The sequence below is a fragment of the Crassostrea angulata genome, chromosome 1, assembly GCF_025612915.1.
Source record: "Crassostrea angulata isolate pt1a10 chromosome 1, ASM2561291v2, whole genome shotgun sequence".
NCBI classification, from domain to species: domain Eukaryota; kingdom Metazoa; phylum Mollusca; class Bivalvia; order Ostreida; family Ostreidae; genus Magallana; species Magallana angulata.
In genome coordinates this window covers 42657980-42674108 of record NC_069111.1, presented here as the reverse complement: position 1 = coordinate 42674108, position 16129 = coordinate 42657980, and the positions used below count along the sequence as shown (strand labels likewise).

The 16129-nt window shown below is 33.6% G+C and overlaps 1 protein-coding gene across 2 annotated transcripts; it reads right to left on the bottom strand.

Annotated features, from left to right (window-relative positions):
* Nucleotides 1–9177: 9177 nt before the first annotated feature.
* On the bottom strand, nucleotides 9178–16129 carry LOC128164376 (antiviral innate immune response receptor RIG-I-like). 2 transcript variants are annotated; one of them, XM_052828172.1, is made up of 13 exons: nucleotides 16026–16129; nucleotides 15093–15341; nucleotides 14822–14982; nucleotides 14479–14657; nucleotides 14081–14282; nucleotides 13520–13682; nucleotides 12134–12229; nucleotides 11885–12039; nucleotides 11626–11764; nucleotides 11186–11431; nucleotides 10527–10694; nucleotides 9863–10127; nucleotides 9178–9748 (listed from the first exon to the last, which is right to left on the bottom strand). In XM_052828172.1, the coding sequence occupies exons 2-13, from the start codon at nucleotides 15304–15306 to the stop codon at nucleotides 9352–9354; spliced, it is 2385 nt and encodes a 794-aa protein (XP_052684132.1). In that variant the 5' UTR covers nucleotides 15307–15341; nucleotides 16026–16129; the 3' UTR covers nucleotides 9178–9351. The 2 variants fall into 2 exon arrangements, with proteins under 2 accessions (XP_052684132.1, XP_052684136.1); XM_052828176.1 differs by having other exon boundaries at nucleotides 15093–15321; nucleotides 16026–16083.

Below are 16129 nucleotides of genomic sequence, written 5' to 3'. Positions count from 1 at the left end.
GTGCAAACAACCCGGCACCCCACATGTCTATATCGAGTGTTAGCGATTAATTTTTAATCACGTTATTCCTAAACAATAAAATAATTAATACGGCTAGAAAACTCGATAAAAAACTAAAGTTAAATTCAATAATGTTGATAAAGTATTCCCTCACTCTGTAAAAAAAAATACTCCGTAGTTTATAGCTCAAGGTACGTATATGTTTACTAATATTGATTTATAAAAACCATTAAAAAATGGCGATCCGGTTAGTTTTGCTGTAATTTTTATTTGTGATCACCCGTTCTATAGTACTCTGTGCAATGATCACAAGGTAACTTAATGGCAAATCACTGATATATACTTCAAGTGCTTTTTCTTCGGGCGGTGGAGCCACGGTAGTAGATTTGATCAGCATTATATCGCCAAACGTTATTAACAGGAAAGACATTAGAAGTGTATTATTCAAATTACGAGTCGTTTTACTGAACATCATGTGCCTTACATTACTTGAAGAGAGAGAGAGAGAGAGAGAGAGAGAGAGAGAGAGAGAGAGAGAGAGAGAGAGAGACTGATCAAGCAATATGTAGATGAAAATCAATATGTAAAATTTAGTAAATTAGTAGGCTTATTCGTCAAGGTCTTTTTGGAATTTTTCCGAGAAAAATAATTAAATCGACTTTTGTCATCAATACATCATTTTTCATTAGAATATTTTGACTTAAAGTATGATTTAGACCAACCGAGTATTTCCATTTCCCTTCTTTGGTAAGAGCTCGTAATATAAATGGTACTTAAGTATAAAAGTGTTCTTTAGTAGGACTCATGCATGTACATTCTTGAGCTTAAGTCTGTAAATAGACTGCTTAGTTTTATCTTTGTATCGTTATAATCTCTGAATCATGTAATAAAATAGTTTTTTTAAAAGGTTTTTTTATTTGTTCGGGCTCGATGAATATTGTAATTTGAAGAAAGTCTTGTGAACAGTCAAAGTTTTATCGAAACAAAAACGTCAACTAATATTAGACGATGAAATGATTTAATTTGAAAAATCAATATGTATTAGATGCTTTATAGTCGTAAAACAAATAGCAAGATAAGAAAAAAATCAATACCTCGACCATTTATTTACGAACAAAGCGTAAATCATCGATAAGTACTTTTAATTCCTTTGATCTGTCGAAAAAAAGCCAGCTGGTCTTTTTTAACAAGTAGCATGACATGAAAAGAGTGAATAGAGAAAAGATAAAGTTTAGAAATCTTTTGAACAGTACTATTTAACAATAAATGTATTAAAGAGATTGTAAACATAAGGTGCTAAAAGAAAGTTTAGTTGCTCCGCCTTTACTCGTATTTCATGTACTGTGGTTTCATCAATATTCGTTGCATACCAATTTTCGTGGATTTCATTTTTAAGTTTATCCATGAAATTAAATGTTCATTGATGTGCAATTTCTACTATCAATTTGTATTGAAAGGATCATTTTCCACGAATTTACATATCCTTTGACCATGTGATTTTCACTTTATCCACGAAAATTGATACCCTTGAATATTAATGAAACCACAGTAGTTAAGAGCTCCGCAAACGCCCTTAAGAAATCAGTCTCTTCGTCTGACAGAACTTGTCCGGAGCATATTTTCTACCCTCTTTACAAATCTGACCAATATAGAGTGCATTTGTTAAAGGATGTGCAGTGACCCTCGACAAAGGACTATATTTGGTATGGTTTAATATCTGCCCCAATTTTAACCAATTTTTAAATAGTGTCGTATCAAATTCAAATCTCCAGAAATCAGTATACAGAGGATGCCTATCAATTTCATCTTGATTTTTGACATTATTTCTCATTCGTTGTTTATATATGACGTCACCTAAATGACCCAATTACCGCAATTTTGCAAAAACATACGATATTGCCATTTTTCTTTATATTTTGCATTCGGAAGTATAGAGCGCAGGTCTGCTCAAGTACGATTTTAACGTATTTTTTTCTTCCTCAAATTATACACACCATACTCAAATTGGTACTTGAGCAAGCCTGTGCTCGATGTTTCCATCGGAAAACACCCATACTTTGCTACAAAATTTGATTTTATCAAAATAAGACAATTTTCATAACGTCATTTCTTCATTATGACGTTACTATGGTGATAATTTTTTTACACACTTATATTCAATACGATTTCAACTATATGCCACCTTGTTTATAAAGCTTTTGAAAAAACTTAAGTTTTGGGGGCGAAAAATGCATAATACCGTATAAAGTCCTTTTCTAGGTCAAATGTGGAGGTCATAACAGATTCCTTTGAAATCAAGTGTTCGTACATACACGTATTATCCCTTGGCATAATCTTATTTAGATTTTCGCAAAAGACTGTTTGTAGCTATACTGTGTCGTTCCCAAATCTCGTAGCAGAACGTAATAAAAATATTCTTGTTTGGACAATTTTTATTTTTCCAAGGACCAGCAGGTATGTTCACGAAACTTTCCTAAGATATGACCTAAGTGTGTTCCTAAGATATGACTTAGGAAAAAAGTTAGGAACATCCTAAGATCAACTTAGGACACGTCTTAAGATGTAGCTCGACGGTAACTTAGGAACATCTTAAGTTACGATATCCTAACTTTCTACAACCATTCTTATTTTTCACATTTATTCATTCAGATCGAATTTTAGAGATTTGTGTAGGGTTGAATCATTAAACATTTTGCCAGAGAAAGTTGTACGTCTCGGTAGTTAACACAAAAGGTCTAAAACCAGTAATTTTTTATGTATACATTTTAATAATTTTACATTTACCTAAATATATATCAGTTACCAATAACAATTAAGTTGTTTTTTTTAGATGACCCCCCCCCCCCCACCTCAAAAAAAAAATATTTAAATAAAAAATATCACAAGCCCCCCAAAATTCAAATAACTGTTCTTTTTTATAAAAGAAAAATATGTATCAGGACAGAATTGGCTTATAAGCAGATAATTATGTAAACAACACGTGTGTGTTGTCATTTGATAATTTACATTTGTCATTCAAGTATATGTAATACATAAACACGCGATTTTCATAGAATTTGAAACGTTACATGGGGAAACACATGTACTCGTACAAACACAACCAGTTTCCCTTTAATCTGCAATATATAGAATACACGAACATGTTAAATAAGAAATAAGTTGTAATATATCTCGAAAATATATAAATACAGTTCATTCAACATTACAAATTTTTTAAAGATTATTTTTTTCAGAATAAAGTGATAAAAATTAGGAATGATCACGCATGGCTTATATAACCCGAAGTAAATTTACTTTTTATAGCAAAGGACATTTAAATAATTGTTATCAAAAATTATTTTAATCAAAACAATGAATGTAACTCATTTAGTGTACAGTGTAGATAAAAAAATAAGTGAATAACTTTCATTCGTCGAACAGAGAAAGTATTTGCAAAAAAATAAATAGAAATCTTAATTTGTCAACTCCCAGGTAGGCATGTAGCAACGGGGAAGTGGTGAGAGTTCGGGGTCCCACTCCACATCATTTTGATAAAATGAACATACATGATAGAAGAATTGAATATGCCCCCCGGATTAGGAATTATATGTTTGTCGAAAATGCTGGAACTGGGGAAAATATTGCTTTATTCTACCGGTCTCAAGAAAAAGCTTCACAACATCCCAATATCCTCAAAAACGTGATTGTATAGCTTTAGGATGGTCTTAGGACAAGGTAGGTGATGTCTTAAAGTTAGGACAAAGTTATGGCGGTTCCTAAATTTAGGAGAGCTTCGAGAAACAGACTTAAGACTAAGACGTATCCTAAGATGTACTTAGGACGCACCATAGTCCCAAGACAGCTTCGTGAACATGCCTGCAGATTTTCTAAATGATCCTCTTTATGTAAGAAATGTCAAATATCATGTTGATAGTAATCTTCTGTGCAAAATTTAAATCCTCGTCTGGACCATTTCTTCTCCACTTTGCTTATCTGCTTTAAATCTCTTATATTACACAAAAATGAATTTTTGAATAAAGGATTTGCAATGATCTGATTAATCTGCCGAAGGTTGTAGAGGAACAGAGTGGATCGTAGTGAAGATAAGTTATGAACTTATAATAGCTATGAAGCTCTCTATCAAAATTGTGAAATACATACGGGTTCAGACCCTAAGGTGGCCTCTAATATGTAATATTGTAAAAATGTATTAATTGACAGAAGATCTTCTTTACTCCCATATGCACATGTGTATTCTAGAAAAACTAAATGCTTGGTTACATGTCTACGAAGCCTTCTAATGCATATTGTGTGCATTTGACTATCAAAGGCAGGTTTCTTATTAATAAAAGTTTACAGTTTTTGGCCACTGGAGCTAAGGTATAGGTGATCCAATATTCCCCCCACTCACCCCCCCCCCCCCACAATTTTACGAATGACTGTTTTTCAAACATCAAATAATAAAAGCAGGGTAACAGTCAGAGGGGTCTCAGATTAGGGTGTAGACTTCAAAATGAAACTTAAAATGCAAATTTAAGATTCTGACATGTCAGTTTAAGGGATACGGTACTTAGGTGCCCGTTAAGGCCCGTGGGTTTCTTGTTTTTTATGGTTATCGACATTAGAAGTTCCTTCCTAATTCAGGGTTACTTTTTATTGTTCCCACCTATATAGCAGTAACATCAAGGTATTGCAAGATCCTTCATTAATGCATCTTTAGATTCAGTTTTACAACCATTGACAAAAGTAGTTGGTGGGCTACCATTCGCAAGATAAATATAAAAGTGGCGTTAACGGTTTGGAACAAGAACTCTTAAAATTATTACCATTTGCTCGAAAGTTTTACATAGGAAGGTATCTATCAATGGGGGGCATTTTAAAAATGTATTGTGAACAGTTCACTCATTTTAGTCTTTTTACCTATGACCATTGTTGAGATTACGTTTTTTAAAGAGGAATTCTGGCAAATCTTTAAAGTTTAAGGACTATAATTCAATATATATTGTGAAAGAGTCCCTTTAGCAGAGGACAAATCTATGACCCAACAGACAATCTCATATTTCTAAGATTGGAAATTGATACTTTCTTCACACTCTGAAATGGGAGGATGTCCATGGGAAAATGTGAAGATTTCCAGGCCAATTTTGACCTTACCAGCCACCATAATGTAGCTAGGCTGCTCATCAATGTAATGAGCAGGTTCGTAGCACCAACAAGGCCTGGTCTCTATTTTGCATTGTTATTATAAAAAAAACATTCTTAAATACATAAAGAAAAATAAATTTATAACAAACTGGTCGCCCACTTTTTTTGTGACAAAAAAAGTAAGTGATAGAGAAATTCAATATATATATTTAAACAATTCAAGAAACCAGTATAAAACCCCCTTTACCAATTGGATGAGTATGTTGAAGATTTGCGAATTGAGTTTTATTTATTAATTTATTTACGAGGGTCAATCAAAACATACGAAGAATTTTTCCCATAGCTATGTTACTTCACGTCATATTATCATTAAATTAAGTAGGCATAATTTAGAAATAGATTCAAACAATTTGAAATCCAAAAAAATTATATATTCCTTTTCCTGCGAAAATGAGATCACGGCGTACAATCACAATGTCTGTTCAATAATAATATCATTATTATATAAATAGTGCCTGTTTGGGAGGGTAACTGTTGAAATTGACACCCCGAGAAAACCATTGTCAACCGACGCGAAGCGGAGGCTGACGATGGTTTATTGAGGGATGTCAATTTCAACAGTTACCCTCCCAAACAGGCACTATTTATATAAACTGCGTCTATTTATTTATTTATATAAACTGCGTCTAAACCAATCAGATTTCAGTATTTAACATAAAAGTATAATAAAAAGATTTGGTATTTCTATTAACTGTGCGTTTGTCATCTTGACGTTATTTTCAACGTTACCGTGCGCCGTGGTGACGAAACATGTTGTTGTTTTTTAAAGAATTACCAAACAAACAACAAAACAAAAATACCTTTCATTAAATGGAATGAAACTTCGTATATCAATAAAATAAGCGTTGGTGCATAAATTAATCTGTTAGTTATGACTATTATAAAAATTATATGATAGATAGCCACATTTTCTTCGTTTTTTTATTGGCCCTCATATATTTATTTGTTTATCATTTTTGGGAGTTGATTTTAATCAACTCTCCTATGCAGTCACGCAGACAAACCGAAAGTGAAACAGTGTTTGGACCTCAGCACACTACATCGCTGCTGACAAGACTTAGTTCTTGAAAATAATTGATAAATTCGATGTAATGTATGCTAAAGCATTATTTTTCAAGGAAACTTATTTATATATACCTTGATAATAGTCAGATTTTAAATGGTACGAATATTTTAGATATTTTTTGTAGTCGTATGTATTCCTACGCCAGAGTTCAATATAGTCTCGTTCAACTCGACGCTCGGCTGTTTCCGTAAAGTCTCTCTAGCTTTTCGGAGATTTACGGTGTCAGCCGAGCGTTTGGTTGAACGAGACTAGAGTTCAATATTGCTTGAATCCATACAATTTTCGAGAAATGTTTCTATTACTGATACATAAATGTAGTTTGATTGAATTCATTTTATCTTTAAATATTATTTAACATGATTCATATGGGGGTTTCTCGCCATTCTTGTCGAAAAAGTCCAAAAATTCATATTATAAAATTGTGCGTAATTCAAATAAAAATTAGAAACTACATGTACTTGTCATGCAAAATTAACATATCATTGATTTTAAAATAAATAAACATCGACAAAATCAACTCTCGTCAGTTCTTCAGTACTTTGATTTGCTTTACAAGATAGGGAGTTTGGAGTAGTCTGCGGCGCCTTCATCCTTCTCTTTCAACATTGATGCCATGTGTTTAATAAGTACTGGGTTCAAAGGTCATCTCATTACTTATTGATTGATAATAGATACGTTGCTTTTTCATACATGTATATCAATTTTTATTTACATATCGATTTATGATCTAACATTTTCGGTGCTTCCCTTTCATGAACTTGAACTGAAAATGCAATCTTTTAAAAAAAAAGTATTGCTGACATGAAAAACGATTTTTTGTCAATTTGCTTTAAGCATTTAATGAAATTAACTAGTGGGACGATATGATAACCTGTAAAGCTTTGCTGAATATTTTCATCGCGCACGCACTGATTTTTTTTAAAAATCCGCTGCGTCCTTTGTACTCGAAATCTGCTTAAGAAGATTATTTTATCGGAATCAGACAACAAACGGAAGACGCAAACAGCAATGTGTTTCACATGAAACATTTCAATCAGCTTTGCTCATCATGCAGTTATTGCTTTGATATAATCCATTTGTCTATTTAGAGGTACATATAAAACCACTGATAACATACAATCATGTAAAACGGGTTGGATGCTGCTTCCCTGATTGCCCATGGTGGTAGCGTTTTCTTTGTGTACATTTGTGATTCCATCAAGGAATGGATTTATCTGGTTAATGTCAATTGAGGTAGTTAATAACGTAATGCAGGAGAGAGTTCAAAAGTTGCCATGCTTGCTGTCATTGTTGTTGCTGCTGTCACTTGCATTAACTTTTCATTCTTCTTCTTTAGAACAACCGTATACACGTTTTTATTTAACCTTGACACAAGGAATCCATGGTGAAAGCTCTCAAAAATGTAGATACTATTAAATGGTCATATCCTCGTGAAGACAAATGCAAGAATATGATAAAAAATATCTAAATTGTTCGTACCATATAAAATTTGACTACTTTCAAGGTATTTATAAATAGCTTTTCTTGAAAACCAATGCTTCTGAATACATTGCAGCGAATTTATATATATATATATATATATATATATATATATATATATATATATATATATATATATATATATATATATATATATATATATATATATATATATATATATATATTTTAAGTATTAAGTCTTGTCAGCGGTGGTGCTGAAGTCCCACACTGTTGCACTTCCGGTTAGCCAGAGTAACTGCATAGGAGAGTTGATGAAAATCAACTCCCAAAAACAATAAAAATCGTACGGATTCCGAAAATGTACTCTAATTAAAGACCCATTGAAGGAGAAATGTTTTAACAATAATAGGTTAGACCAAAAATACGCTTTATATAGATTTTGTTTACAATTTACATTTTATATATATCGCCATAACTTTAAGCTTGTTATAAGGATCAAGAAGTTGAGAATTGTTTGAGAAAAGTTTGTTGACATCCCCGGCAAATCATCAATTAAGTCAGATGCTGACATTTGTCAATTTGTTAATCATAATACATGTTTATTCATGTTTCATGTATTCCAATTGGCAATACCGTTAATAGCAAAGTTTTCACAAAAAAATATTTTATTTTCACAGATGTTGTCCAATTATTGAAAATATTCAGAAATACGATTCTGTGTAATTTCATTGTTATTTGACGTTTGAAAAAGTGGAAGGCGACACATGTCGATATAATTCTTAAACGTGATGGATGTGTACTAGTTAATATATCGAATAATTCTACGACTCCAATTGTATCTGCAATGAGATTGAGTAAACACATAAATTGACAAGAAGAAAATTAAGAATATTTTTACTCTGTCCCGAGTTTTTGCTTCCACCACATTTTGCTTGATATTTCAATAATAGTAAATACATTTGTGCCCAAACCACGTCCATCCACTAATATGAAAAATGTCCAGATTATCTGTTTTGAAACGCCTCCTCTACCGCTTCAGGTTTCAATACACATCCCAAAATTGAAAGTCTACGGAGATTTTGCATTGCATCAGCCATTAATAAGCCCGGATGATAACGTTAAAAACTCGCGCGAGGTGTTCCGAGTATTTCAGAATGGAGAAAAGATGTAAACATTTCCCATTATAAACCTCCGTAAGAAAATTGTTTTCGTTCCTGTGAAATTTTATGAGTGAAAAGGGATAATTGTTCAATGGAGATATCTTCGATATATTCCCTTTCATCGATTTCAATTGTATTTCTTTCACAAGTATGTGAATTTTTATTTTTAAAAAATCATCAAAAATTTTCGACAGGATGTCATCAGCTGGAAAGTATTTGAACCATCACAGTCTTGGACTGTTTATAATCGTCAATATCAACACAATATCCATATTTTTATTTTTTTTTATTATTTATTTTTAAAATAAATGATAAAAAAAATATAAATTATATTTTTATCTATATTTATTTTTAAACAATTCACAACATCATAAGCAGTCATACATGTATATATTCCATTATAGGTGTATAAAAATTCGTTCTAAATCAAAAATAGAAGTGGGAGATCTACTTATACCAGGAATAAAATAGGTCCATGAGATTCGCGTAACATAACCATCTTTAATTTGCCCATTCAATAAGTCTGTCGGATTTGGAAAGGTATTCCATATCATACTCTGTCATGTCCTGCACCGTGAAATATTTCTCAACCATTCCCCACTTCTTAAGAGTGTCTCCCTTCATTGTGCCCTTTGCAATTTTGAGAGCCTTGATATTCAGAATAGGAAAGTAAATGCCTTCATAGAGGGCAATAGTTCCAAGTTTTACAGCGCATCCCCTGCCACTGCAGTCTACCTGACCTACCCCCATCTCAATGTCTTCACCCGGATACTTTGGTTGATCGAACCTCGTACAAACGACTCTGTATTTCAAATCTTGCCGGATGCAGCCATAATGGTGATTCAGTATCTTCCGTATATCATTTGAAGTGCATAAAAATGCATTGCACTTGAGACAACTGCAAAGAATCGGGATACAATGTATTTTTAAACACAGTTATGAGCCCGCTAAAGTTAACATATATATAACAGTCGGAAGAATATTTGGTTATTGCATTGCTACAAATAAATACCTGAGATTGTAAATACTATAGTTTGGAACAGTCACTTTGCTCTGCTGTTGATATGTTTCCAGCTCGCGACATCGCTTCATCTGACGCTGGCACCCTTGTTTCTGGACTTGGAAGGTGTAGCTATCGAGCTCTATAAGCTGCTGGAGTTGTTTCATGGCTGCCTCCATTAGCGGCTCTATGGTGACGTTGGTCTGCTCCTTTTCAGCGACACACTTATCTGCCGACGCCAGGATGTAGAACCGACTGTTCTTTGCACGACCTCGACCTACGTACATCAAACACCAGCAAGAGAATATTACATTATAAATAGTATATATATACATATAACGGATTCTGATGGTATTAAATATTAATATAAATTTGATTTTTCATCTGGGTCCCGATATAACTAGAAAACTAACACAGCCATTGTCAGTGATCATGAGGTGATCTTTATATGGTCGAGGCCTGATTAAATCTTTCATTAAGACCTTCGAGCTTTGTTGGTTTTGATCATGTTCTGACCATAATGGTCACCTCATAACGCTCATCTCCAAAATATGACTGACCCGTTATTGAATTTGAAATGTTTTTGTGCATTATAAGTTGCATCAATTGTATAAAACGAATTTTTACGTATTCATATCCACGTGTCGTATTATATCAAACAGTAAACTAGAAGTACCTCTGGCTTGCATCATGGCGACTGGGCTTCCTGCGTAGTCATATCTGACGACAAGGTTACATTCCTTGATGTCCAGCCCTTCCTCTGCCACCGTGGTCGCCATAATTACTTTATACTCACCATCTCTGAACAGCTCGAGAGCGCTCACTTGTTCATGCCTTTCCATGCCTATAAAAAGTTTCGTCATAAATAATCAACAAAGTAGTTTGTGGGCGGTTATATGCACATCTACATGTAGATAATTGCTTCTAAATATTGACATTGACATTGAATAATAATGAATTTCTTCTAAAGTCAGGGTATTCCGCCTAAGACAACTAAGTTTCAAAATAAATATATTTCAATATAAATATGCATGAAATTGATAAAAGGATATTATTTAAATGAACAGAGAATGGATTTAAAAATCAGTCTGACCAGGAGAGCTAACTCTCTCTGTAGCAGTTTTTATTGGTTTACCCAATTTGATCAGAGAACAAGGTAAGAAAATAAACAGAACGTAAAATTTATGATACATATGTAAGTCATCGTGTTGCAGTTAATACGGTTTAAATCGATGTTTGATGTAGAGTTTTCATATTTTGTTTATTTTTTGGAAACTTTATATTTACATGTATCTATATACAATTCAAAATACCAAACAGTTTAAAAGAATTCACCTCCTTCTGAGATGGACGCCTTGGCGCCGGTGTACTTCTGCGCCATGATGTGCTGTAATTCCTCGGTGTCCTCCATCCAGTTCACCAAACACTCGGTCATTATCCGAGTCCTCACGAACACTATCGCCCTCATGTTGGGCTCCTCCGCGTATGTTGAAATGATGATCTCTTTCAATTTTTCAAGAAGTGGGTTTTCTGAAGTTCTTCCGTGATCCAGTGCAGATGCTTCCAGTGTCATGTACTCATCTTTTATGAGGAAAAACGAGAGTAATATCACATCAAATACAGTGAGTTAATTTTCAATTTTCATAAAGAAATCGAAAATAAGATATAAAGAGTATTTGACCCACTCTTTGTATTCATGATAATGGTTAGTGTAGTATTATATTGAGAGAGAGAGAGAGAGAGAGAGAGAGAGAGAGAGAGAGAGAGAAACGTACCCTCTAATTCTGATTTAACTTTTCTTTCAATCTCTGTATACTTGGATATGTTTGGGAATTTTTCTACTTCATCTTTGATAAAGTTTAGCGCATCTATTGCTCTGGCGTGGGTATAATGAATAAGCGCATTGTTGTAAATCTGTAAACAAAAATTTTTTTAAAGTCTAAAATAGGAACATAGCATGTTAATATTAAATGCTTCCTCATTAATTATTCGTTTGATCAATTTTCAAATTTACATTAGCTGAAAAAATCGGACCTCTAAATACTGTTTGATAGTAAACAGTGTCCTGGCCATATCCGGATCCTGAAGTTTGGCCTGTGCTTTTCGAAGTACGCCCTCCAGCCAACTTGTGTACTGTGTATCACCTTTCATAGATTGAGGTCTTATGGCGTTTATGTTAATCATTCCCACTGGAAATTACAAACACAAACATTTAATTATGGTAAAAAAAAAAATTTAATCAATGTTTCGAAAAAGTTTAGATTAATTAAGGAGCGCACGTACCACCGGTGTTTTTCAAATATTCTTCAGTTCTGCTCATCAAATCTTTTATCCGGGTTCCAAAGTCGTCTCTCCGTCTACCAGGTACACTAACGATGTCTAACATATTGATGAAAACAATATTAAATTAAATTGTAAAAACCCATCCTTGTTTAAAAATCACGAATAGTTGAAATATTTAAGGAATAAGAAATCATTCTTTTAGTATTATGAGGTGATAATTTTGGTCGGGGCGTGATCAAATCCAATAAGCCCGAAGGGCCTAATGATAGATTTGATCACAATCGACCAAACTAATCACCTCATAATATTGAGAGAATGATTCCTTTTTACTTATATTCAAATAAATTTCAGCAATTGTACGACTTAATATTTGAATATAAATAAGCAAACTGTTGAAATTGACACCCCGAGACAACCATTGTCAACCTCCGCTTCGCATCGGTTGACAATGGTTTTCAAGGGGTGTCAATTTCAACAGTTACCTTCCCAAACGACACTATTTATTTTATTATACTGAATGTCTTAATTTTAAAGAAAATTTTAATGCTTTTATATAGAAATGAAGTGAATTCTACGTCGAACAGTACGCGCATAATTTACGTGCATGTAACAATTCGTTGTGTTACCCTTTGCCAAGTGTGTTGCTAAAGCTGAGGGTAATAGAACGGATTACCAACTGCGTCTAAACCAATCAGATTTCAGTATTTAACATGAAAGTATAATAATTAAATTTATTAAACTGTATACTAGTAGAGCTGCGGGTCTGTAACTCCCGGTCTGAAAAAATTTGGATGGACGACCTGGGAGCTACAGTGCCTCACATAGTAAAAAACTGCAATGTTTTGGGCTGATTAACCTTATTCTAACACAAATTCTGGGAAAACAGTTAGTACCATTAAAATTTTCAGGCAATTTACTACTGATTTTGTCACTTTACTTGCCTCAGACTATCTCTTAAACATGCTATCCGACCTCAGAAAATGAAGTATATTAATTTACGTCGAGATCGAGAGTCGCCATTTTTACACATAAATAAACTGCACCACTTTACTTTATTGGGCTGGTAATGGTGTTTAAAAGAATATCAGAGGCAAGACAAGTGACGATATCTGTAGTAAAATGTCCGAGGAATTTTTTGGTAACAAACATTTGTACAGAATGTGTTTGGAAATGAGATTAATCAGTCCAAAACTAGCGCATTTTTTTCTGCGCCGTAAATTGCAGTTTTTTACAATGGGAGGCACTGTAGCTCCCAGGTCTTCCATCCTAATTTTTTCAAACCGGGAGTTACAGACCTGCAGCTGTATACTAGTAGTACAAAATCGTTACGCAGTGTTATCACAGTCAGGCAAATACGGTACATAGAAAAGAAGTAAATGGTTTTACATTGTTTTGGGTTGTTTACATGCGTTGCTAAGTCCTCTTTATTTCTCTGCACCGTTACTAAGCAATCAGCGTCCATGATGGCTAAGAACGTCTTGAGGTGTTCCACTGCATTGTCTAGAGATATAACCTTTCCCACTCCGAGCGAGGCTGTGAACCCAACGACCTGTACACATAGAGAAAGCCTACTCTTAAAAGTTATTTTTTACTTGTACAAGTATTTTTATTTAAAATAATTTACATATTAGCATTAAGTAAAGTTATAAATACATAAAAAGGACATAACAATAGGTAAAACAAGTTTGTGTTTAGTACTAAACTTCTTTCAGTTTCCGTTTACTGTGAGTGCTATAGTACGGGTTATTGATTCGTGAAGGCACTCGCAAATTCCCAAGACTTTCTGGCAAACACTCTAAGACCCTAGAAGTTGTGATTGTTCTTGAAGGGACACGAAACAACAGGAACATTTTTTTTAACTCGTGCTTTACTATTCTCTTTTGATAAGTGAACAGGCAAAGCTTACATCTATGCCTGTCTACTTCTCAAAAGAGAATAGTGTTTTACCTGTGGGAGCTGACTTTTATCACCGTTCCGATCCAGTCTGGTGTCCACGTATTTATCCATGATCCGTTGAAATGGATGTTTCCTGCCGCAGTGGTGGCATTCGTCAAAGATAAACAGACAGAACGACTCCAGACAGACATTCTGTTCAGGATCGTTAATAGCGTTAAGCAACATTTGTGCAGTAGACACGAAAACATCGTAGCTTAAAAAATCAAAGAAAGCAAACACCAAACTTCTCTGAGAATAGTCGAACAAAATCTTTTCAAGAATGTTAATTGCATATTTTTTTTTTAATTTTCAAAATTTAGTGTCAATAGACATATATTATTTGGTTAACTACATGTAAATAAGCCGTTTGTCAATAAAGTAAAGCTAATAGGATATCTAGATATCCTTACTGGGGTAATAGCGAGTCCCAGTCTTGTACACATTCCACTTCTCTCTGGATGTCCCCGGATATCACTTTCAATCTGCATTTTAGATATTCCTCTATCCTCTCTGACTGTTGATTGGCCAGGTTGTTTTTGTCGACGATAAATACTATTTTCTTCCATCGCTCAAGTTTTTCTAAGTGATGCTGAAAATAAAGAATTTTAACTTGTTTAAATACCTGATTGATACAATTTACCTTTCCGAGTCGCATAAAGTTATAATATCTACATATCAGTTAAGAATGTCACGAAGTATTAATTTCATCGTTGATAAAACTCTCACATATCTAGAGTTTTTAACAAATCATACTTGGATTATACTTATTGCGACATGTGTTTTGCCACTTCCTGTTGGAGCTATGATAACACAGTTATCTCCCCTTAAGGCCCTCTCTGCTAACTCTTGTTGATATGGCCGTAGTTCAAATTTCTTTGGTTCCACAAGTTTTTTCTTTTGCTTCTTAAGCAAATCTTGTTGAAGAAAAAATGAAATTCGTAAATAACAAGATTATCCACACTGTAATAATTCTGCGTGAAATTTTTAAAATTTCAACGTTACATACTAGTCTCATAAACTTTACCGTTTTCTTCAGCAAGGTTTGCGTTCTCGGAATAGGCGTATTTACTCGTTTTTGATTCCGATACTTTCTCCTCTTCTTCCTCCTCATCAAATAAAGATACTTCTGTGGGGTGATCGTCTATCTGGTTTACAGATAGCTTAGCTATGCCATCTCCTAAAGCACTTGTGTCGTCCTCCGTCCTCTCGTACAATGAAATACTCGGAGGTTGTTCCATTAGAATGTGTTTATTCTGATATGTTTAAAGATTCCCTGTAATTGTTATAGAAAATGATTTGAACTTTTTCAACATTGAATATAAATTGTTGAATGTGATTAAGCTACAGTAACGGTCTGTAGATATTTTTTTTTATACCAAACTATTTTCTCTTATATTAAAACATAATCAGTTATGATTTTTTCAAATGGCCTCGACCTCTCGATGAAAACGAGTTTATACAATCTGAACCTTGGGTCCGCTCAATTTTAATCCGATTACGAGTTTCTACGTTAAAAGATAATTATATTGAGGAGGTAAAACAGTGTATGCGCAAAAGAACAACAACAACCATCACATCAAAAAACAAAAAAAAAAAAAAAAAAAAAAAAAAAAAAAACCACAACCCCCCCCCCCCCCCTCAATATATTTTTAAAAATACAACCCCCCCCCCCAAAAAAAAAAAAATAAAACCCCACATAAATGCACACGAGTGGAATCCCCTTTTCCTATCTGCTGGATCCGCTCCCTTCGTTGTTAAGTATTTAATGTTTGTCCTTGTTTATAAATGTACATACGTTAAATGGAAATTCAAAGTAGATTGATCAACAGTGTTCAAGCAAGTTATATTTAATTGAAAGGAGAGAAGCAAATAGATGAAGCGCTAATTATCTCTTCCTCTTCTTGTTTTTGTTTTTGTGTATAAACATTATTTCCTCAGAAATATACATTTATCTTACCTCTATGTTTTTCTCTTTTACTTTCTCTTTCGTTTCCACAAATTAAATTCTATTCATACACAAAAAACCCCAATGATATTGGAAATGCGGAAATACCAGAAGGG